Source organism: Oncorhynchus nerka, linkage group LG4 (assembly GCF_034236695.1).
Source record: "Oncorhynchus nerka isolate Pitt River linkage group LG4, Oner_Uvic_2.0, whole genome shotgun sequence".
Taxonomy (NCBI): domain Eukaryota; kingdom Metazoa; phylum Chordata; class Actinopteri; order Salmoniformes; family Salmonidae; genus Oncorhynchus; species Oncorhynchus nerka.
Genome location: NC_088399.1, coordinates 44,128,409 through 44,153,403, shown reverse-complemented (window position 1 = coordinate 44,153,403; position 24,995 = coordinate 44,128,409). Strand labels below are relative to the sequence as shown.

The window sequence follows — 24,995 nt, the reverse complement described above, 5'->3', positions numbered from 1 at the left end:
TGTGCGTCGCCCCACGGACCTCCCAGTCGCGGCCGGTTACGACAGAGCCTGGGCGCGAACCCAGAGTCTCTGGTGGCACAGCTGTCGCTGCAGTACAGCGCCCTTAACCACTGCGCTACCCGGGAGGCCCTCAGACACATTTTAATATTATATGTAGACACATTTCCAGAAATGTGTCTTTCTGGAAATGTGGATACAATCAGAATGTAGACAAGATCAGGACAAAGGACCCATGTTAGCACCAGGTATAAACAGGCTTAAGTTACATTCAAAGACAAGGAAGTCACTGTGAATTTAGCCACACATATTGCACACTGAGTATACCAAACATTAGGAACACCTTCCTAACATTGAGTTGCACACCCCCTTTTGCCCTCAGAACAGCCTCAATTCGTTGGGGCATGGACTCTACGAGGTGTCAAAAGAGTTCCTCATTGGAAAGAGCTTACTCATTGGAAAGGGGGACAATCTAGTCAGTTGTTCAACTGAATGCCTTAAACTGAAATGTGTCTTCTGCATTTAACCCAACCCTCTGAATCAGAGAGGTGCGGGAGGCTGCCTTAACCGACATCTTCAGCGCCCAGGGAACAGTGGGTTAACTGCCTTGCTCAGAGGCAGGGCGACATATTTTTACCTTCTCAGCTCGGGATTTGAGCAGGGAACGCCAAGCTACCTGCCGCCCCAAGTTCACTACATATTCTCTTTCGAGGACTTGTATACCGTTTAGGTCAAATTGGACATGTATTGCATGGTATTTAGTTATGGTGCTTCTTTTGACATGTTTATGTTGTCCATGACCAAGTGTGGGTTTATTTTGGCACATGTTCTTTCAAAACTGTACATCCTGGAGGTTTCCCAGTTATCAAAAATGTGGACACCCCCTTTTGTTCTCAAGAGTTTGCACTACAATCAAAGATATCAGTCTGATCTACTGCTTAGTGTGATAGGGTGAAACACCAATGTGTTTCAATTATATGAAATACAATTCAGAGGTTACGAGGGGGACCATAGAACCCATTTTGGTCAAACGTGAGAATGTCCATTATGGAGAGCGATTTTAGTTTATTAAGCATAAACATCTCAAGCTAAATCATAACTGTCTGTTGGTGAATGGAACCATACAAGTGTGCTGCTCTAGAAATGTATAATTGGCATTCAAATTGTCTCAATATATGCCTTTAAGCAGACACTTTTATCCAAAGCGACCTACATGTGCAGGATCTTAATTTGATCACTCTGTTGCGGGATAACATTCCAGCAATGGGAATTGTATTTGGGGTTTAAAAAGGCTTCTGAAGTTTGTAATTTCCACTTTGAAATTTCAGACTTGATTTCCACTTACCATTTTTTTAATCAAACCCTACAAAAATGTTAATTATATTCCAAATTTCCTATTGCTGCAGGATTATTTTCCTGCTGTAGCAAACAGGCTGAAATGAAGATCCTACATATATATATAAGATTTTGTGTGTATAGGTGGCCCCAGGAATCAAACCCACTATCCTGGCATGGCAAGAGCCATGCCCTACCAACTAAGCTACAGATGACCACTCAGTTTTTAGTCAGTCTCACATAACTGTCTGATTCCATGCATGCAGCTCTCAGGTTTGAGCTGGCTCCAGAAGGCATAACATAAATCATCTAGAAATAACATTGAACATGTCTTGTATGTTTTGTGTGTTCCTGTGTGGCTCAGGGTTTTGTTCAATTACCAAAAAGGAAAAGCATGAAAACGTATGCACTCACTACTGTAAGTCTCTCTAAAACATAATTGCAGTGGACAAGTCCAATGACATAGGTACAGAATCATTCTGCTACTGTGTCTTATTGTGATTGCCTTCATTCCATTTAAGTGTATATAATAGGCATTTTTATACTGACAAAATATACCACCATAGAGAAGGCACAGTAGCATTATATGTTGCTATGTAAATTTAAAAATACTCTCGAACTTTGGCAACTAATAAGTAACTCCCACATGGGCCAGCCCCCTAGAAATTAAAGTTTCAGCCAATGAGCTTCAGCCCGACGCGAGAGAGAGCAATGACGTGGTGCACAAATCTGCACATTCGTGGCATAGTACGCCTTTTGGCTCGTGAGTGCGACTTTCAGAACTACAACAAATGAGTAATTACAGTGGCATTATTACAGCTTTAATGGCAGATCAGCAGTGTAAATATGACAAACAATTACAATATTGTTTATGGACCATTCATAAGCCATTTGTCATTCTCGCTTGTAACATACATTAGTGTAGGAGTGATAACACATTCCCAAGTTTGATGGATGTTCACGTGACAAACTTGATTGGTGACATTTTCATGTTGTCAAGTTGATCATGACATGACAATTACCTCCCATACTGTACGGGCTAAGCCAGGTGGCATCTGACATTGTTTGCCTGAGTATGATAAGTACTTACAGAGCTCTACTTGGACAGTAAAGGGTCTCCTGAGAGAACAGAGTGCATTTGGAGGTGGAGGAACATTGCTGTTTGTTTTGTTCCCCCTCAGGTTTCTCATCGAGGGCTTTGGTGGTCTGATAATGAGGACAACCGACATTTGGCCTCCTGAGACTGGCTTCAGTAGACTCTCTGGAACTCAGACAGGGCAGCAGTAAAACCTAGCAGCACTAGTCCTACTTATTTTTCACTTCTTATGAGCCTTATTGCTGCCTGAGGGGCTCAGTCATAACTCAGCCATAAATCAGCTAACCCTACATGTGATTAAACCACCTAAGACATGATCTATCCAATATTCCAAATATGACGTGTTTTCTCACTGGCTAAGAGGGGTATTTTTGTTTAGTAATTAAGAATCCATGTCTTGAGGCATGAAATATGTGTCAATTATTATTTTGTTAGTATACCTGGTTGCGTAACACTATCTGGTATCTGCCCTGCCTGCTAGAAGCCAACTACAGTGCACTTTTCTATACAAACAGAACAGTATTATAACTCATGAGAAACAGCACTTGTATACAAATTCCCTACACCTACATTAGTCGTGTTTTTCCCGATTCACCTTTCCACAGGATATCGTTAGTATTTCACTTTGACCCTCATCAGCTTATAAACGGTAACTAACAGCATTCTTTTCATTTCCTCCTTCTAGATTATCCTTCCTTCCCAACCGAAGCCACAGTGAACAGCAGAAAGATTTTATCCAATGAGGTAGGATCTCAAGACTCCATGGGTGGACCATAGCCCAGAGAAATAATGGTGTTAACCTGCTTGTCTCACACAAGCCGAACAAGTGAAATACAGTAGGTATTAATGGGGACGTATGGTCACGACATTGAGATTCTGAGCTGAAGTACTTGAGAGGACTGCAGTCTGATTATCGAATTAGCAGATCAAGGTTTATGGAATTTGATGCAAAAAAAGCACTGTCCAGTCGAGCCCCCCCCCCCCCCCCCCAAGTGAAGACTCAGACAATGAAGATACAGGAAGAGATCAAAAGCTAATGTGCCTGTGGAATGACTCAGCATTGTGCCAAGATTGTTTGTGATTGATGTTCTAAGAGTCCCTATGAAGTTAAAAGCTATTGTACATGTAATCAGTTGGCCAAGCAGTTTTGTGGACTGGGGTCTCTCCCATTCCTGCTAGTGACCTGTGTTTTAAGGACAACTACGTTTAAATATGTCAATCAACTTATCATTACATTATCTTTTGACAAATATTTCATGTGTATATATATATATGTTTTGCATAGTTGGGATGTACCAAATGTAACTATCATGTAATTTGGCAACTAAAAATGTGCTTCTGAATGTCTAAAATTCTTTCCCACAGGATCAGGGTATTATTCAAACTCGTTGCAGTCAGTTTAATCTAGCCTTAGATTTGTAATCATGCAGCCTAGACAACGTGACGGGCTTCAATGGAGACAGTTGAATAGCAAACAGCTTTAATTGTGTAATACTGTGTTGCCTTGAAAGCATTTAAATGTTCTTGACCATCATGCCATTGTTTGAGTGAGGCAATTATACAGCCAAAAATCCTCTTCTCCATGTTCATAAATGACTAACTTGATTATCCATGACAATTACATGGTTTCTACAATCCCACTCGTCGGTCAACGGTAAAGGAGTGTTTTGGCTCAAGGTCAATGAAACAATCCAGGATTGATGGAGCACAAGAGGAATATCATTCATTCTCTATAACCATTCAAGTTTACAGGGTCTGGATCAATCTTAGGACTTTGGCTCTAAACCAACAATTCCCTATCATGAATAAAGCCAAACTCCCATGCCATCATTTCATGTGTAGATAAAAGTTCAAACACTGCCATGTAGCTCGGTTGATAGAGCATGGTGCTTGCAATGCCAAGGTTGTGGAGTTCAAATCCAGTGCGGGACCAGTATGAAAAATGCATGCACTACTGTAATTAAAAGACAGGTGACATATTTATTAATAGGTATACAAGAAACAGTCAAATTCACATGTTGACACAAGGACAAAACACATTGCCAAGACAGTGTGTGTGCAGAAGAAACAAATGAGAAGTAGCATTACAAGAAAGCAATATTTACAAACAGAAATATTTATAATAAAACATTTTTTTAAAAGACTAGCATGTAGATCTGCTGGAAGGTCTGTATCAAAACAGGATACTTCCTCTGGTGTTACCTGGTCATTTATTATAAAGTAAAACATTTCAAATGAATATTAAAGTACTGCATGTCTAACATCTAAGGGGCTCTACCTTTAAAAAAGTATCAAACTCGTGAAATACCTGCCCTGGACAACAGAATATTAAATCACTGGAAAACATGGCTTTATGACAGTTTCATCCACACCTTTACTATTACAATACGTTGCAAATTACACTAAGAGTCCCTTTTGACCTATCCACTTCCATGCAGGTTGTAGTATTACTATACATAAATAAAATTGGTTAGATTTCAAAGTAACAGCAACACCAATTAGCTCAAATTAGTTGCATCAAGACACGTGTAGCCACGGCAAGTCTTTGATGTAACTAATTTGAGCTAATTGGTGTTGCTGTTACTTTGAAATCTAACCAATTTTATTAAAACACTGGCCGTGTAGCCAGGAGAAGAGTGCCAAGTGGACAGAACACAACCTCTGAGGAGTGAACTGTGCACGCACCTCTTAAAACGCAGGGTCCTTTGCTGTGGAATTGAAAACTGCATCACTTGACTTTTTGGACAATGCACTCTGGAGGGAATGAAAGACATATTTCAGTAACTGATACCATAAACCCCCCCAAAAAAGCACCGTTGAAGTAGAAAGTGAGGAAAAACTTAGGTCAACATTTAACTTACAGTGGAGTCGGAAAATATTTAGACCCCTTGACTTTCCCACATTTTGTTACGTTACAGCCTTATTCTAAAATCTATTTAAAAAAAGGGTTTTCTTCCAACGCATCAATCTACACACAATACCCCATAATGACAAAGAACACAGGTTTCAATATTTTTGCAAATCTACAACAAAAATACAGAAATATCACATTTACATAAGTATTCAGACCCTTTACTCAGTACTTTGTTGAAGCACCTTTGGCAGCAATTACAGCCTTGAGTCTTCTTGTGTATGACGCTACAAGCTTGGCACACCTGTATTTGGTCAGTTTCTCCCATTCTTCTCTGCAGATCCTCTCAAGCTCTGCCAGGTTGGATGGGGAGCGTATCTGCACAGCTTTTATTCAGGTCTCTCCAGAGATGGTTGATTGGGTTCAAGTCCGGGCTCTGACTGGGCCACTCAAGGACATTCAGAGACTTTACATTTAGCAGACGCTCTGATCCAGAGCGACTTACGAGAGCAATTAGGATTGAGTGCCTTGCTCAAGGGCACGTCGACAAATTTCAGCTAGTCAGCTCGGGGATTCGAAACAGCAACTTCTCGGTTACTGGCCCAGCCTAGACTTCGAGACTTGTCCCAATGTCACTCCTGCGTTGTCTTGGCTGTGTTCTTACGGTCGTTGTCCTGTTGGAAGGTGAACCTTCTCCCCAGTCTGAGGTCTTGAGCACTCTGTAGTAGGTTTTCATCAAGGATCTCTCTGCACTTTGCTCTGTTCATTTTTCCCTCGATCCTGACTAGTCTCCCAGTCACTGCCACTGAAAAACATGCCCACCGCATGATGCTCCCACCACCATGCTTCACCGTAGGGATGGTGCCAGGTTTCCTCCAGACGTGAAGCTTGGCATTCAGGCCAAAGAGTTCAATCTTGGTTTCATTAGACCAGAGAATCTTGTTTCTCATTGATAGTATTTAGGTGGCTTTTGGAAACTTCAAGTGGGCTGTGATGTGTCTTCTACTGAGGAGTGGCTTCCATCTGGCCACTCTATCATTAAGGCCTGATTGGTGGAGTGCTGCATAGATGGTTGTCCTTCTGGAAGGTTCTCCCATCTCCATAGAGGAACTCTGGAGCTCTGTAAGAGTGACCGTCAGGTTCTTTGTTACCTCCCTTATCAAGGCCCTTCTCCCCTGATTGCTCAGTTTGGCCAGGCTGACAGCTCTGGGAGGAGTCTTGGTGGTTCCAAACTTCTTCCATATAAGAATGATGGTGGCCACTGTGTTCTTGGGGACCTTCAATGCTGCAGAAATGTTTTGGTACCCTTCCCCAGATGTGCACTTCAATCCGGTCTCGGAGCTTTATGGATAATTCCTTTGACCTCATGGCATGGTGTTTGCTCTGACATGCACTGTCAACTGTGGAACCTTATACAGACCGGTGTGTTTTTCCAAATCAATTGCATTCACCACAGTTTAATATAAGGCTGTAACGTATCAAAATGTGGAAAAAAAGTCAAGGGGTCTGGATACTTTCTGAATGCACTGTAAATTCATGTGTCCGGATTATTGAAGTACACAGTGACAGTCTTAAGGATGGTCTCACAGTGAAGTCCGAATATAGTTTAAAAAGGCTGGTTTAACAATATATAAATTGCAGGAAATTTGCGTTAAAACTAATATTTTCTCTCCACCCCATGACAAAATGTGTAGAATTGCAGGAAATGTGATTTTGAGAGCAAAATGTTTCTGCAGACAAGACGGTTGTAGAGTTTAGTTTAAAGGGTTAGTCTTACAGTGAAGTCAGAGTAGTTTAAAATGCGCAACTAACAATATATGATGAGCTATGAGAATGTATGAATTGCTTTTGTTTTGTAAAGTGCCATGTTTATTTAATTGGTTGACTATAGAGCCGAGGGAAAAATCCTATTCAAATATTTGTAAAAATAAATAATAATTAACAGCTGGTCTTAAAGTCAGAGTATAGTTTAAAAGGCTGGTCTCACAGTGAAGTCAAGGTAGCTGATGTCAACAGGTTGTTTCCTCTCTGTACTGTTGCACTCCAGTAGAGGCGTTCTCTGACTGCTGCTGCTCTCCAGGGGCCTCATTTTCTGCACAGCCAATGAGTGGACACAAACAAACACGGCACATCAGAGTCAACATACTGAACATGCAGCACACTTCCTTCTCTGCTTACCTATCGAATCCACCTGAAGTATTATATTTCTACATCTCTTTAATAGAATTATTAACATGGAAAGAGATTAGATTCTAAAGACGAGTTTGGATTTTGCTGTCAATACTGTGTCTTTCACAAGCTAGGTAGACTTTGGAAAGTGGTTTACGGCTCGAACAGGAAAAACTCTATAACAGCAATCACCTAGTGGTTCTCTTAATAGTCATTGCGCTATATAAATGGAAGCTGTTCACCAAGCACAAGAACCAACAATGGTCCACAGTTTGGAGTGAGTGCTGGGTGTGTACCTGCATCTGAACCTGGGAGAGAGGAGGCTTGCTGCTGGGCACACTTATGAAGGTGTTGGCTGACCGCACCCTGGTAACCTGGCTAGGAGTCTTCTGAAAGAAGGGCTATGTGGGTCAAGGTCATGTAAGACTAGTGACACATTTCTTACATTTTCCACCTACGTACGGTACTTAATGAGATTCTTACATTACGCAATTATATCAAAATAAGTGTTACCACAATAATTAAGTGCTCGAGTTGGTTTCGGAGGCCAGTGAACTCATCTCATAAGGACCACTGTAAGTGCTAGTTACTGTACCTTCTACAGCTACATATCTGGAGATAATTTGACAAAAAAAATCCAAATACTATGTTTGCGCTAGTCAGCCGTCCCTGTACCAAAACTTCATATTTTTCCTTCATAGCTTGTTCGGACCCTGGCAATTCCCAGCCCTAGTACCTTTCTGATCTTGTTGGGGGTAGGGCCGTTTATCCCTCCATGGGCCCTCTTAGTGGGAGTTTTGAAAGGAGTCGTCATCTCCCCCTTCTTTGATGTCTGCAACTTAAACACAGAGACAAACAAAGCCTCAGTCACAGACCAGTCAGTAACAAACGATCAGTGCCCCAGAATGGTCAAATCCACATTTCTCAGCATTGCCATTTGGCAGTTACACATGTTGACCACGCTACACTGTACAAGTCTATTTTAATCTACGTTCAGCACAGTAAGTTTTAGAATCGGCCTTTTGCACATGGGAACAGCGAGATATGGCTTTGTGATGAAAAACAGTCACCTTGTAAGAGAGATTTACACAGGTATCAAAACGTTATGCCAGAGTAAGCCTAGACGAAACACAGCCCCACATTTAAGTGTTTCTAAAATCCCCTATGGGAAAAATGCATGGTGGGAAAACAATTGGAACCAATTCCCTGTTTGACTGCTAGGGTTTATGGGGATTATGACTCATACTGTGGTAATCTATGGGTGAGAATTAGGAGGGGCTGGACTTACAGCGGCACGTTCACTTTTCTCCTTGTCCCTCTGCTGCTTGTACTCCTCCCATTGGCTGGAGATGTAGGTCATGACTCTCCGGCCCTGAACCAGGAAGGCAGAACCCTGGTCCTTCTCCCAGGCTTCAACCCCCTTCTTCAGTTCTTCCTCAAACTGGTCACATCACAGGGAGAAACAATGTCACTTTTCCTTTGTAAAAAGCCTTTATACACACACACACACACACCTTACTGTCATTTACAGTGGATTTGGAAAGTATGCAGACCCCTTGACCTTTTCCTTATTGTTTTTACATTACAGCTGTATTCTAAAACGGATTAAATAGTTTATTCCCCTCGCAAAATCGACACACAATATCCCATAATTAGGGATGTACGATATATCGGTGAACATATCAGATTCGGACGATATTAGCTAAAAATGCCAACATCGGAATCAACTGATGTCTAGTTTAACGCTGATGTGAGAAACCAATGTCAAAGTTGACGTGCATACCTATATAACGTAGGTACATGCCGTAATCACGACATGTAAAATTTGGCGCTACAAGTGCAACACAGCATTCACAACCTAGCCCACAATGTCTGAGGTGTGGCTCGAGCAGTCAACAAGTCAAACAGGCATTTGAAAGAGTAAGAACATTTTAGCGAGACAACTCAAAAGGCAAAATCCAAGATTATGGAATTCATTGCCCTTGACAATCAACCGTTCTCTGTCATGAATGATGTTGGCTTTCGCCGACTGTTCGAGCACCGGTACACACTACCAAGCGCGCTATTTTTCAGATGTTGCCCTACCGGAGTTACACAGTAATAGTGACACTGCTATTAGCTTCACAACATACATACTATGGAACGCTGTTTGAGTCTTTGCGTGTCAAAAAAGATACAGTAGCACTGTCAAAAGTCTTCATTATTCTTAGCAATGATTTAGGAATCCTTGTGAGTAAGTATTAGCTAGGTCGCCACTTGTTCACCTATTAAAATTTAACTTCAGTTGATGAAATTAAATAGCTAGCCAGCTACTTAACCCTGTTGCCCAAAGCTAACGTTATAAGAAGCCAGCTAGCTTCATCTGGCTAGTGAGGCTCGACCGGACATGGTTATGTGTGGTGAAGCTAGCCACAATAAGGATTAGGGACAATAGTGGAATTTGCGGTTTGCCTTCAAAATAAGTAATTGAAAGTGATGCAAATTAATACAAATAGTAGAATTATGCCATACGGTTATTTTGAAGGCTAACCACAAAGTCCACTATTGTGGTTAATTATTATTGTGGTTGGCTTCACATAGATGGGTCCGACCACCATTAATCAAATAAAAACTGTCTTATGAATGATAACACCTAGCTATATAGTTAGCTAGCTAACAATGGCTACTGAAACAGATGTCGTTTTTGGGGAAGAACATTGTTTGCATCCATGAGCTAAGCTAGCTTTTCTTTTTATGACCAGCACTGTGGGTGCACAAGACAACTTTACCAGCATCATAGCATACGTATCGATGAATCATTGTCACATGAAATACAAGTGATAGTGTAATCAATGTGTAATAACTACGTAAAAATTTATGAATGCGTTAAATTATGATGTGACGTGCAGTCATATTTAGGTCCTGATTGGTCAGCAAGCTTATTTAACGCGTCAAATAGTGTTATCTACCTACTGGTCATTGTTTTCTATTTTGACACGCAAAGATCCAAATGGCGTCCCATAGGAATCCTGGTTGAGAATGAAACGACTGAACAAGGAAACAGCACAGCAAGTAAGTGAAAGAAATAGGCTTCGATTATGCTTTACTGGTAATGGGGACATACCAGTACATACATATAATTGTGCGCTAGAATGCTTAAAAGGCTGCTAAAATTTAAAATATCGATATCGTGTTTTTTAGCAAGGAAAATATTGGATATCGCTATCGGCCCAAAAAAGTGTCATATCGTTGCAACACTGCCCATAATGACAAAACATTATTTGCAAATGTCTTAAAAATACAAGACTGAAATAGCACATTAACATAAGTATACAGACCCTTTACTCAGTACTTTGTTGAAGCACCTTTGGCAGCGATTACAGCCTCGAGTCTTCTTGGATAGGACGCTACAAGCTTGGCACACCTGTATTTGGGGAGTTTCTCCCATTCTTCTCTGCAGATCCTCTCCGGCTCTGTCAGGTTGGATGGGGAGCGTGTCTGCACAGCATTTTTCAGGTCTCTCCAGAGATGTTCGATCAGGTTCTAGTCTGGGCTCTGGCTGGGCCACTCAAGAACATTCAGAGACTTGTTCCGAAGCCACTCGCTCATTGCCTTGGCTGTGTGCTTAGGGTCATTGTCCTGTTAGAAGGTGAACCTTCACCCCAGTCTGGGGCCCTGAGTGCTCTGGAGGAGGTTTTCATCAAGGATCTCTCTGTACTTTGCTCCGTTCATCTTTACCTTGATCCTGACTAGTCCCCAGTCACTGCCGCTGAAAAACAACCCCACAGCATGATGCTGCCACCACCATGCTTCACCATAGGGATGGTGCCAGGCTTCCTCCAGACGTGATGCTTGGCATACAGGCCAAAAAGTTCAATCTTGGTTTCATCAGACCAGAGAATCTGGTTTCTCATGGTCTGAGAGTCCTTTAGGTGCCTCTTGGCAAACTCCAAGCGGGCTGTCAAATGCCTTTTACTGAGGAGTGGCCTCCGTCTGGCCTCTCTACCATAAAGGCCTGATTGGTGCTGCAGAGATGGTTGTCCTTCTGGAAGATTATCCCACCTTCACAGAGGAACTCAGGAGCTGTGTCAGCGTGAGAATCAGGTTCTTGGACATCTCCCTGACCAAGGCCCTTCTCCACCGATTGCTCAGTTTGGCCGGGCGGCCAGCTCTAGGAGTCTTGGTGGTTCCAAACTTCTTCCATTTAAGAATGATGGAATTTCTAAATGCACTGTATACATCATTGGCATTTTACATCAGAGTACAACTTCAATGACACCACCATATAAACAGCATATGAGAATGACCTTGAACCGATCATTGGATGCTCCAGTGAGTGGTTGTGAATAGAAGCTGTGTTGATATAACGCTGGACTCCAACTAATTTAGCAGGAGTTTGTTTGATTACCATCAACCATGTCTGTCACTTTTCTTAAACATATTTTATATGTAAAAATGTAAAGACTATCATTTCTACAATTTACAACAGATTTTAAGCAGGTGAAAATAATTGTCAGAGTTGAATGAATGGTATATAACATTCCTTCAGACTGTGAAGCCAACCGCCATACAAATGTATAGAAGGACATGACTTAAATCAAATTAAGTCTTACCTTTGGCAGCATCTTTTGAACTTTGACCTTCTCTTTGGCCTCTTTAAGAAGGGCTCCTCCTCTGTTGGAGAAACGGTTTGGATCATTGGCCTTTTTCTGCAAAGAGAAGTTTCAGTGATAGATTATACATTTTCTTGTCAAATTATATAGAATAACAAAATTAGCAACACACTGAACATGTATCAGAAAATGAGCAGATTGTTGTCTAGTATCTAGAGTGCAAATTTATTTTAGTTTTCAGCAAATCTAAAACAGATCACATTAGGGCTGACCCCATTTAGTCAACTGGTTGATAGGCTATTGGCTGACCATCAACCAGTCAACTACATGGGGTCAGCCCTAATATAATCGGTTTAGGATTTGCTGGAAACAAAAATAAAATATCCAGTGTATTCGGGAAAGTATTCAGACCCCTTTTTGTTTTCTACATTACAGCCGTAATCTAAATTTGATTAAATAATTTCTCTTCAATCTACACACGATATCAAAGCAAAAAATGATTTTTTTTTTTAGAAATGTTTGCAAATGTATTAAAAATGCTAAACTGAAATATTAAATTTATTCAGACCCTTCACTCAGTACTTTGTTGAAGAACCTTTGGCAGCAATTACAGCCTTAAGTCTTCTTTATGACGCTACAAGCTTGGGACACCTGTATTTGGAGAGTTTCTCCTCTGCAGATCCTCTCCAACTCTATCAGGTTGGATTGGGAGCGTTGCAGCAGTTATTTTCAGGTCTCCTGAGATGTTCAATCGGGTTCAAGTCAGGGCTCTGGCTGGGCCACTCAAGGACATTCAGAGACTTGTCCCGAAGCCACACCTGCATTGTCTTGGTTGTGTGCTTAGGGTCGTTGTCCTGTTAGAAGGTGAACCTTTACCTCAGACTGAGGTCCTGAGCGCTCTATAGGCTTTTAGTCAAGGATGTCTCTGCACTTTTCTTGGTTAATATTTTCCTCAATCCTGACTAGTCTCCCAGTCCCTGCCGCTGAAAAACATCCCTACAGCATGATGCTGCAACCACCATGCTTCACCGTAGGGATGGTGCCAGGTTTCCTACAGACATGACTCTTGGCATTCAGGCCAAAGAGTTCAATCTTGATTTCATCAGACCAGAGAATCTCATTTCTCAGGGTCAGAGTCCTTTAGGTGCCTTTTGGCAAACTTCAAGCAGGCTGCCATATGCCTTTTACTGAGGAGTGGCTTCTGTCTGGCCACTCTACCATAAAGGCATGAATGACAGAGCTGTTGCACTCCACCAGAGTGACAATCGGCTTCTTGGTCACCTCCCTGACCAAGGCCCTTCTTTCACGATTGCGCAGTTTGGCCAGGCAGCCAGTTCTAGGAAGTGTCTTGGTGGTTCCAAACTTCTTCCATTTAAGAATGACGGAGGCCACTGTTCTTTGGGACCTTCAATGCTGCCGCAAAGTTGCCACCCTTCCCCAGATCTGTACATCCACACAATCCTGTCCCAGAGCTCTACGGACAATTCCTTCGACCTCATGGCGTGTTTTTTCCCTGTCAACTGTGGGACCTAATATAGACAGGTGTTTGTTGACTGTCATAACAAAGCGTCTGAATACTTATGTAAATAAGGCATCTTTTTAAAAATGTGTAATAAATTTGCCGAAAATTCTAACAACCTGCTTTCGCTTTGTCATTTTGGGGTATTGTGTGTAGATTGATGAGGAAAAATTATTATTTAATAAATTTTAGAATAAGGCTGCAATGTAAAACAAATGTGGAAAATGAGAAGGGGGCCAAATACTTTCTGAATGCACTGTGTGTGTATACATACAACCGTTCAAAAGTTTGGGGTCACTTAGAAATGTCCTTGTTTTCCATGAAAACATACATGTAATGAGTTGCAAAATGAATAAGAAATATCGTCAATACATTGACAAGGCTATAAATCATTTTTTCTTGAAATAATAATAGTCTCCTTCAAACTTTGCTTTCATCAAAGAATCCTCCATTTGCAGCAATTACAGCCTTGCAGACCTTTGGCATTTTAGTTGTCAATTTGTTGAGGTAATCTGACGAGATTTCACCCCATGCTTCCTGAAGCACCTCCTACAAATTGGATTTGGCTTGATGGGCACTTCTTATGTACCATAAGGTCAAGCTGCTTCCACAACAACTCAATAGGGAGGGTTGAGATGCAGTGACAATGCTGGCCACTCCAGTATAGACAGAATACCAGCTGACTGCTTCTTCCCTAAATAGTTATTGCATAGTTTGGAGCTGTGCTTTGAGTCATTGTCCTGTTGTAGGAGGAAATTGGCTCCAATTAAGCGCTGTCCACTGAGTATGGCATGGCATTGCAAAATGGAGTCACAGCCTTCCTTCAAGATCCCTTCAACCTTGTACAAATCTCCCACTTTACCACCACCAAAGCACCCCCAGAATATCACATTGCCTCCACAATGTTCTTCTTTGTGAGCCGAACACCTAAAACTTAGATTAATTATTCCATAACACTTTTTACCCCCAATATTCCTCTGTCTGTTCTTTTGCCCATCTTAACCTTCTTATTGGCCAGTCTGAGATATGGCTTTTTCTTTGCAACTCTGCCTAGGTCAGCATCCCGGAGTCGCCTCTTCACTGTTGATGTTGAGACTGGTGTTTTGCAGGAACTATTTAATGAAGCTGCCAGTGAGGACTTGTGAGGCATCTGTTTTCAAACTAGACACTCTAATGTACTTGTCCTATTGCTCAGTTGTGCACCGGGGCCTCCCACTCCTCTTTCTATTCTGGTTAGAGCCAGTTTGCGCTGTGCTGTGAAAGGAGTAGTACACAGCGCTGTACGAGATCTTCAGTTTCTTGGCAATTTCTCACACGGAATAGCCTTCATTTCCCAGAACAAGAACAGACTGACGAGTTTCAGAAGAAGGCACTTTGTTTCTGGCTATTTTGAGCCTGTAATCGAACCCACAAATACTGATGCTATAGATACTCAACTAGTCTAAATCAGCACAACAGTTTTCAGCTGTGCTAACAAATGCTAAATGGTTTTCTAATGATCAATTAGCCTTTTAAAATGATAAACTTAACTAGCTAACACAATGTGCCATTGGAACACAGGAGTGATGATAGCTGATAATGGGCCTCCGTACACCTACGTAGATATTCCATAAAAAAAAACATTTAAAAAAAATGCAGTTTCCAACTACAATAGTCATTTACATCATTAACAATGTCTACACTGTATTTCGGATGAATTCAATATTATTTTAATGGACATACATTTTCTTTCAAAAACAAGAACATTTCTAGGTGAACACAAACTTTTAAACGGTAGTGTATACATCATTTTTGTAAAAAAATAATTTTAAAAATACGTATGGTACACGAGACAACGCCTGACTCACGAGACAACGCCTGACTCACGAGACAACGCCTGACTCACGAGACAACGCCTGACTCACGAGACAACGCCTGACTCAGTGGACTAATCCATTGCGGTAGTATTACCAGTAGTACATTTACCATTAATCATTTTAGTCAATTAGATTCTTGCTACGTAAGCTTAACTTTCTGAACATTCGAGACGTGTAGTCCACTTGTCATTCCAATCTCCTCTGCATTAGCGTAGCCTCTTCTCTAGCCTGTCAACTATGTGTCTGTCTATCCCTGTTCTCTCCTCTCTGCACAGACCATACAAACGCTCCACACCGCATGGCCGCAGCCACCCTAATCTGGTGGTCCCAGCGCGCACGACCCACGTGGAGTTCCAGGTCTCCGGTAGCTCTGGAACTGCCGATCTGCGGCCAACAAGGCAGAGTTCATCTCAGCCTATGCCTCCCTCCAGTCCTCGACTTCTTGGCTCTGACGGAAACATGGATCACCACAGACAACACCGCTACTCCTACTGCTCTCTCTTCGTCCGCCCACGTGCTCTCGCACACCCCGAGAGCTTCTGGTCACGGGGTGGTGGCACCGGATCCTCATCTTCCCAAGTGGTCATTCTCTCTTTCTCCCCTTACCCATCTGTCTATCGCCTCCTTTGAATTCCATGCTGTCACAGTTACCAGCCCTTTCAAGCTTAACATCCTTATCATTTATCGCCCTCCAGGTTCCTCGGAGAGTTCATCAATGAGCTTGATGCCTTGATAAGCTCCTTTCCTGAGGACGGCTCACCTCTCACAGACTTTAACCTCCCCACGTCTACCTTTGACTCATTCCCTCTCTGCCTCCTTCTTTCCACTCCTCTCCTCTTTGACCTCACCCTCTCACCTTCCCCCTACTCACAAGGCAATACGCTCGACCTCATCTTTACTAGATGCTGTTCCTCCACTAACCTCATTGCAACTCCCCTCCAAGTCTCCGACCACTACCTTTATCCTTTTCCCTCTCGCTCTCATCCAACACTTCCCACACTGCCCCTACTCGGATGGTATCGCGCCGTCCCAACCTTCGCTCTCTCTCCCCGCTACTCTCTCCTCTTCCATCCTATCATCTCTTCCCTCTGCTCAAACCTTCTCCAACCTATCTCCTGATTCTGCCTCCTCAACCCTCCTCTCCTCCCTTTCTGCATCCTTTGACTCTCTATGTCCCCTATCCTCCAGGCCGGCTCGGTCCTCCCCCTCCCGATCCGTGGCTCGACGACTCATTGCGAGCTCACAGAACAGGGCTCCGGGCAGCCGGAAATTAAACCGGACCTGACATCCTTTCACTCCCTCCCTCTACATTTTCCTCTTCTCTCTCTGCTGCTAAAGCCACTTTCTACCACTCTAAATTCCAAGCATCTGCCTCTAACCCTAGGAAGCTCTTTGCCACCTTCTCCTCCCTCTTGAATCCTCCTCCCCCTCCCCCCTCCTCCTCTCTGCAGATGACTTGCCAACCATTTTGAAAAGAAGGTCGACGACATCCGATCCTCGTTTGCTAAGTCAAACGACACCACTGGTTCTGCTCACACTGCCCTACCCTGTGCTCTGACCTCTTTCTCCCCTCTTCTCCAGATGACATCTCGCGTCTTGTGACGGCCGGGCGCCCAACAACCTGCCCGCTTGACCCTGTCCCCTCCTCTCTTCTCCAGACCATCTCCGTGACCTTCTCCCTTACCTCACCTCGCTCATCAACTCATCCCTGACCGCTGGCTACGTCCCTCCCGTCTTCAAGAGAGCGAGTTGCACCCTTCTGAAAAACCTACACTCGATCCCTCCGATGTCAACAACTACAGACCAGTATCCCTTCTTTCTTTTCTCTCCAAAACTCTTGAACGTGCCGTCCTTGGCCAGCTCTCCCGCTATCTCTCTCAGAATGACCTTCTTGATCCAAATCAGTCAGGTTTCAAGACTAGTCATTCAACTGAGACTGCTCTTCTCTGTATCACGGAGGCGCTCCGCACTGCTAAAGCTAATCTCCTCTGCTCTCATCCTTCTAGACCTATCGGCTGCCTTCGATACTGTGAACCATCAGATCCTCCTCTCCACCCTCTTTGGGCATCTCCGGCGCGGCCCACGCTTGGATTGCGTCCTACCTGACAGGTCGCTCCTACCAGGTTGGCGAGAATCCGTTCCTCACCACGTGCTCTCACCACTGGTGTCCCCCAGGGCTCTGTTCTAGGCCCTCTCCTATTCTCGCTATACACCAAGTCACTTGGCTCTGTCATAACCTCACATGGTCTCTCCTATCATTGCTATGCAGACGAACACAATTAATTTTCTCCTTTCCCCCTTCTGACGACCAGGTGGCAATCGCATCTCTGCATGTCTGGCAGACATATCAGTGTGGATGACGGATCATCACCTGGCTGAACCTCGGCAAGACGGAGCTGCTCTTCCTCCCGGGAAGGACTGCCCGTTCCATGAATCACGGTTGACAACTCCATTGTGTCCTCGCCCCAGAGCGCTAAGAACCTTGGCGTGATCCTGGACAACACCCTGTCGTTCTCAAATAACATCAAGGCGGTGGCCCGTTCCTGTAGGTTCATGCTCTACAACATCCGCCGACCCTGCCTCACACAGGAAGCGGCGCAGGTCCTAATCCAGGCACTTGTCATCTCCCCGTCTGGATTACTGCAACTCGCTGTTGGCTGGGCTCCCTGCCTGTGCCATTAAACCCTACAACTCATCCAGAACGCCGCAGCCCGTCTGGTGTTCAACCTTCCCAAGTTCTTACCACGTCACCCCGCTCCTCCGCTCTCTCCACTGGCTTCCAGTTGAAGCTCGCATCCGCTACAAGACCATGGTGCTTGCCACGGAGCTGTGAGGGGAACGGCACCTCACTACCTCCAGGCTCTGATCAGGCCCTACACCCAAACAAGGGCACTGCGTTCATCCACCTCTGGCCTGCTCGCCTCCCTACCACTGAGGAAGTACAGTTCCCGCTCAGCCCAGTCAAAACTGTTCGCTGCTCTGGCCCCCCAATGGTGGAACAAACTCCCTCACGACGCCAGGACAGCGGAGTCAATCACCACCTTCCGGAGACACCTGAAACCCCACCTCTTTAAGGAATACCTAGGATAGGATAAAGTAATCCTTCTCCCCCTCCCCCCCCCCTTAAAAGACCTAGATGCACTATTGTAAAGTGGCTGTTCCACTGGATGTCATAAGGTGAAAGCACCAATTTGTAAGTCGCTCTGGATAAGAGCGTCTGCTAAATGACTTAAATGTAATGTAATGTAATGTACCGTTCTAATCTACAACATTGGTTTAATTTCTGTTAATGCATTCAATATATTATTATTACCGTCTTTTACCGTTCTCATTGTCCGGAGTGGACACGTTGTTTAAGGACCACACAACCTAGGCTACCCTTATGAGGAACACGTTTTGCTTTATTTCATACCATTTCCGAGTTGTCAATTTATGAATTGTCTTTTGTTTGTAGCTCTCCTATCAACGTTAACTGAGAACGCACACTGGATTATGCAGAGAAATAGGCCTAGGCTGCCTGGCCTGCGTGCAAATGTAGGCCTATAAACGTGTCCATTTGGGGATCTGATAGTATTTCTGATTGTCTTACCTCACCACCACTGTGGAACTTGTTATTGTTTGTTGGTTTGGCAGTGCGCCACTGTCAGCCAGAGAAATATGCTGAGAAGGATTATCACCACAGCAAGCAAGGTACTTGGAGTCAAACAGACAGGCCTAGATGAGATCTTTAAGGTCAGGGCCCTCCGCAAGGCTCACAAAATCATTTTAGACCCAAGCCACCCCATGTACCCGGACTTTGACGTACTCCCCTCTGGGCGCAGGTAAAGGCACCCCTCAGCAGGAAAACCAGACAATCATTTGTGCCAGGTGTGATATCCCTCCTAAATAGCTCGGGCTAATGTTCCTACAGACTCAGTAAGGCCGGCAGGCTAGTCTTTAAAAAAAATGTTTATGTATTGGTAACTTATGAAAGTTGTATTGTCAATTTTGTTTTGTATTTAAAAGCATATTCAAATGTGTAAATGACACTGCAACAACATTTCCCCATGGGGACAATAAAGTCAGTAAGAACTTCTTTCTTCAACTCAAACAGCAAGTAAATAAAGTCTGTTTTTACATCCATTGAGAAAGACAATAGTTCCTCAACGTAGCCTATTTGAAAAATCTTTCCAGCTCTTTCGATAACCACTTGTGCTGTGACCCGGTGGAAACATTGTAAAAAAGGCCTACCTGATTACTTCTCATCCCTTACACAAACTGTCTACAACTGTGTATCTACAGCCTTGTCGGTCTGGAACTAATTTGCGGGAAACTAAGGGCCCAGAACATTTTTATACAATATTGCAAGTTTGCTAGCGCGAGCTTCAGGCCGGACCAAGTTTATACAATGTTCCTTGCAGACAAACCATGCATAGCCAACTAATTTATTTTTAGTCAAGATATTTTCTACCTGCAGGCTTCAACATTTTATTTGTTAACTTTATGTAGGCTATTTTGTGTCTACAGGCTATTACCAGCAACTTCATGAGCTTAACTGCAGAAAGCCAGCAGCAAGGGGAGGAGGGTAGGCTATCCCTGGCTCATTCTTGAGTCATTTGTGTCTTAATTATTTCATCACTGTGCTTAAAACATAAGACAAGCTCATTAGCCTACATATAGACTAGCTGATTTCTATATAGGGAAAAATACACCGTTTGAAATTTAAACCAGTCGACTGGTCGAAAGAAGTCAACTCTTGGTCGATTTTTTGTTGTTACGGACAGTCCTAGATGACATGCACCAAGTAGTGCACAATTTTACAAAACGTTGCAATTTCATTCAAACATAGCCTGACTGCAAATACCAGCAGTACCTCAAAATCCTGGAAGAGGGCCCAGTACTTCTCCCATCTCTGCAGGGCCTCCAGTAAGGGCTTTACCTGGTCGTAATAATTCTTCACCTTCAATAGCGCAGCATCATGCAGGACCAACAACTCCTCTGTGAAGTTATCTAGGGAAAAACGAATGGGTTCGATCAGATGCATGTGTATTTTGTCTGTGAGAGTGAGATTTCATAGTGGTGTTCTACTCACTGTCACAGAAGTGGGCATTGAAGGGTTCCCTCTGCTCACGGCCGAGGTTGCACTTGTCCCAGAAGGTCACTAGTTCCTGTCTGACCTTTTCAATCACATCCCCCAGCCTGGTCTTCTGCAGTTCTGTCAGACGGTCCACCTCCCCCTGCCACTGGACCGGACAACATGGTCAGGTTCAGTATGAAGAAAAAGGAAAACAACGCTCAGAAACAGTGATACGAGGAGGTACTATAAGAAACACGTTTTTTCCTCAGTGGTCCCCAATGAACATTACCCGGGTAAGAACTGTCTCAAACACTGTGGGGTACTAGCACCATCTCTGTTCTGTTTCCTTGTTAGCTAAGTCCGAGGCCCAGACGGCATCCCCAGCCGCGCCCTCAGAGCATGCGCAGACCAGCTGGCCGGTGTGTTTACGGACATATTCAATCAATCCCTATACCAGTCTGCTGTTCCCACATGCTTCAAGAGGGCCACCATTGTTCCTGTTCCCAAGAAAGCTAAGGTAACTGAGCTAAACGACTACCGCCCCGTAGCACTCACTTCCGTCATCATGAAGTGCTTTGAGAGACTAGTCAAGGACCATATCACCTCCACCCTACCTGACACCCTAGACCCACTCCAATTTGCTTACCGCCCAAATAGGTCCACAGACGATGCAATCTCAACCACACTGCAAACTGCCCTAACCCACCTGGACAAGAGGAATACCTATGTGAGAATGCTGTTCATCGACTACAGCTCAGCATTCAACACCATAGTACCCTCCAAGCTCGTCATCAAGCTCGTCATCAAGCTCGAGACCCTGGGTCTCGACCCCGCCCTGTGCAACTGGGTACTGGACTTCCTGACGGGCCGCCCCCAGGTGGTGAGGGTAGGCAACGACATCTCCTCCCCGCTAATCCTCAACACGGGGGCCCCACAAGGGTGCGTTCTGAGCCCTCTCCTGTACTCCCTGTTCACCCACGACTGCGTGGCCACGCACGCCTCCAACTCAATCATCAAGTTTGCGGACGACACAACAGTGGTAGGCTTGATTACCAACAACGACGAGACGGCCTACAGGGAGGAGGTGAGGGCCCTCGGAGTGTGGTGTCAGGAAAATAACCTCACACTCAACGTCAACAAAACTAAGGAGATGATTGTGGACTTCAGGAAACAGCAGAGGGAACACCCCCCTATCCACATCGATGGAACAGTAGTGGAGAGGGTAGCAAGTTTTAAGTTCCTCGGCATACACATCACAGACAAACTGAATTGGTCCACTCACACTGACAGCGTCGTGAAGAAGGCGCAGCAGCGCCTCTTCAACCTCAGGAGGCTGAAGAAATTTGGCTTGTCACCAAAAGCACTCACAAACTTCTACAGATGCACAATCGAGAGCATCCTGGCGGGCTGTATCACCGCCTGGTACGGCAACTGCTCTGCCCTCAACCGTAAGGCTCTCCAGAGGGTAGTGAGGTCTGCACAACGCATCACCGGGGGCAAACTACCTGCCCTCCAGGACACCTACACCACCCGATGTTACAGGAAGGCCATAAAGATCATCAAGGACATCAACCACCCGAACCACTGCCTGTTCACCCCGCTATCATCCAGAAGGCGAGGTCAGTACAGGTGCATCAAAGCTGGGACCGAGAGACTGAAAAACAGCTTCTATCTCAAGGCCATCAGACTGTTAAACAGCCACCACTAATATTGAGTGGCTGCTGCCAACACACTGTCATTGACACTGACCCAACTCCAGCCACTTTAATAATGGGAATTGATGGGAAATGTTGTAAATATATCACTAGCCACTTTAAACAATGCTACCTTATATAATGTTACTTATACTACATTATTCATCTCATATGCATACGTATATACTGTACTCTACATCATCGACTGCATCCTTATGTAATACATGTATCACTAGCCACTTTAACTATGCCACTTTGTTTACTTTGTCTACATTCTCATCTCATATGTATATACTGTACTCGATACCATCTACTGTATGCTGCTCTGTACCATCACTCATTCATATATCCTTATGTACATATTCTTTATCCCCTTACACTGTGTATAAGACAGTAGTTTTGGAATTGTTAGTTAGATTACTTGTTGGTTATCACTGCATTGTCGGAACTAGAAGCACAAGCATTTCGCTACACTCGCATTAACATCTGCTAACCATGTGTATGTGACAAATAAAATTTGATTTGATTTGGCAACATTCTAGTCATAGTGTAAGGTTTAGTGTTTTGAACAGTGGTGTGTGGTATGCATGGGAAGCTTTGTCCAACACAGTGGTGAAGGAGAGGTATGAAGGAGGAGAGAGTTCCAACCTGTGTGATTTGGTCAGAGAGGGTACCCTGCACACTCTCTTGGAACACACTGCAGTTTTGCTCCAGCGCATCCAGACGATTCCACAGGCACATGGATCGTTCTTTCAGCTCAGCTAGAGTATTTTTCAGTGATTCCTTCTTGACCTCCATCTACACAAAATTATACACATACTATTGGCCCAGACCTAGAAGTCACATCAGATAAAATAAAAGACTACAATATAATATATAAGTAATCATTAGTAGCGCGGCGAGATTATTTTCAGTACCTGGGAGAGCAGCAGTTTGAGGGCTTTGATATTTTCATGGGTGAGCAGGAATATATCCTCGTCGTGGCCCACAGACTCTTTCTCCAGGCTAGTCTCTGGTTCATGACCCATCTCCTCCATCAGCTTCCTGATGTCCTCACGCAGACCTGAGAACACCTTTGCACGACTCTTCTACAGGATTGAGTGATAAGAGTTTAGATTTTTTTCTCTCCAAAATACCAGCAATGGGCAGTTATGACAAATGCACAGTTTGAATAATAATGTTGCTTTTTAAAGACAATAGGAAGTTCAAAATGACATTCATACTAAACCCAAATCTTCAACCTGTCCTGCAGCCATTACAGTACCTTTTCCTCACTGAGGGTCTGGATGTGCTCCCGGAGTTCCTGTAGCTGCGTGCGAGATGGCATGCTGCCAGTGGGGATGTAATAAGGGGTGACGCACAGCTCCACACACAGTTCCTTATCCTGCTGCTGCAGTCTGTGTAGCTCCTTCAAACGCTCCCCCTTCTCCTTGGTCAGAACCTCCACACGCAGACGCAGGTTCTTCTCAATCTGGAGGACTGTCAGGCCCTCCTCCATCTGACATTTGGGCAAGACGGAGACAGGAGGTTTGTACAAAGGAAGGAATGGAGTCAAGAAAAGGAATCAGCAAACAATGTTGAGGTTGATTATAAAAAGCCTTAAAGTACCACTTACTTTGTATGGATCCATTGACATTTCCAGGCACAAGGTATCCAGCTGTTTTTGAAAAGTGATGATATTGGCCCGGATGCGGTGCCTCAAGGCTTCCTCCTCGGTGATCATATCATTCAAAAGGACCTTAGGAAAATAGTGTCAGAGTTGGTTAATTTAATTGACTACTTGACGAGGATTCAGTAACATGCAGTTCATCTGAATATACTGTTTTCTAAAGCCTCACCTCAATGTGTTTCTTCACTGTCTCCATTCGCTCCACCCTCTGCTCCTCCATGATGCCCATGCTGTCCCAGATGTCCACCAGCCTGGCCATGGCATGGTTTATACCCGTCACTAGCGAGAAAGCCAGGGCTTCACTGCAGAGATGAGTGACAAGACAATCAAATTTGGTAACTTAAGCTGGCTAAGTAGCTAGCAAACATATAACTAGGTATTTTGAACACTTTGTTTACTGCCAGACTAGCTCTGGTCCAAGCGCATGCGTTAGATCTGCACTACAACGAATGGACCACACAACTATTTTCGCGGTTCAGGCAAATAAATGTTAGTCAGCAACCGTTACTCTAACAACATCTTTACTTTGGCGAGTAGCAGATGTAATGTTAAAGCCTGTTAATATTAAGGTGGAAATCCATCTAGGGGTGAATGTAAAAATAACACCCTGGACCAGCGCCAACACACAGCTGGCTAGTTTGTAAGGGTATCAAAGATTAGCGTTAGTCCTCTGTTAGCTAGCTACCAACGGTTTGAACATTTCCCCCTATCTCGGCAATGCTGCAATGTCATTAGCTATTTCTATTAGGAAGGGAAGCAACTTCTAATTGTAATCAACCAAACATTGATGCAGCTAACTAGCTAAGAGACAGTACCAGTTAACTTAACTAGCTAACTGGTACTACCAAAGATTTCGTATAACTGTGGTGCTACCGTCTGTACTAAGGTAACATACTTTAGCAAGCCAAGTCAACTTGAACTTACCTCCTCCGATTTGACATAGTTTCCCCCGAAAACAATAAAGGAAAAATAGGTAGTTGTTGAGGAGTATCAATTATTTATGCAAAAAGACGTAGATGGCTGGTTAGTTTCATTTGTCACTACAACGGTGCGGAAACAGTGCCCTTTCAGCTGCTTGTGCAAAAAAATTTCAAAAAGACGTCCTTGTTCAAGAAGCGCTGTAATAGGCTATTCACTCACCAATGGCACTCCCATTTTCTC

At 43.9% G+C, this 24,995-nt stretch overlaps 2 protein-coding genes across 5 annotated transcripts in view; one reads left to right on the top strand and one right to left on the bottom strand.

Moving 5' to 3' along the window:
* The window catches only part of LOC115117643 (5-hydroxytryptamine receptor 4-like), a 66,209-nt gene extending 62,438 nt beyond the window's left edge, over positions 1-3,771 (top strand). The window contains exon 8 of the mRNA XM_029646135.2: positions 3,114-3,771. Within this exon, the coding sequence (XP_029501995.2) occupies positions 3,114-3,205 (92 nt within the window). The 3' untranslated portion in view covers positions 3,206-3,771. The remainder of the gene's footprint in view (positions 1-3,113) is intronic.
* A 617-nt stretch (positions 3,772-4,388) lies between these two features.
* On the bottom strand, positions 4,389-24,926 carry LOC115125939 (protein regulator of cytokinesis 1-like). 4 transcript variants are annotated; one of them, XM_029655531.2, is made up of 14 exons: positions 24,759-24,926; positions 24,004-24,136; positions 23,781-23,903; positions 23,430-23,663; positions 23,083-23,253; positions 22,814-22,963; positions 20,487-20,637; positions 20,268-20,404; positions 12,041-12,136; positions 8,737-8,889; positions 8,185-8,286; positions 7,745-7,849; positions 7,267-7,371; positions 4,389-5,182 (listed from the first exon to the last, which is right to left on the bottom strand). In XM_029655531.2, exons 1-14 carry the CDS (start codon positions 24,773-24,775, stop codon positions 5,117-5,119), a joined length of 1,743 nt encoding a protein of 580 aa, XP_029511391.2. In that variant the 5' UTR covers positions 24,776-24,926; the 3' UTR covers positions 4,389-5,116. The 4 variants fall into 4 exon arrangements, with proteins under 4 accessions (XP_029511391.2, XP_029511398.2, XP_029511403.2 ...); XM_029655538.2 differs by having other exon boundaries at positions 7,745-7,837; positions 24,759-24,925; XM_029655543.2 differs by having other exon boundaries at positions 7,745-7,834; positions 24,759-24,925.
* Positions 24,927-24,995: the final 69 nt, after the last annotated feature.

Coding starts and splice junctions, on each gene's coding strand:
- LOC115125939 (XM_029655531.2), bottom strand. Junction 23,904..24,003: donor CAGTGAAGAAACACATTGAG/GTGAGGCTTTAG, acceptor TATTTTCCTAAG/GTCCTTTTGAATGATATGAT. Junction 22,964..23,082: donor TCAAACTGCTGCTCTCCCAG/GTACTGAAAATA, acceptor AATTTTGTGTAG/ATGGAGGTCAAGAAGGAATC.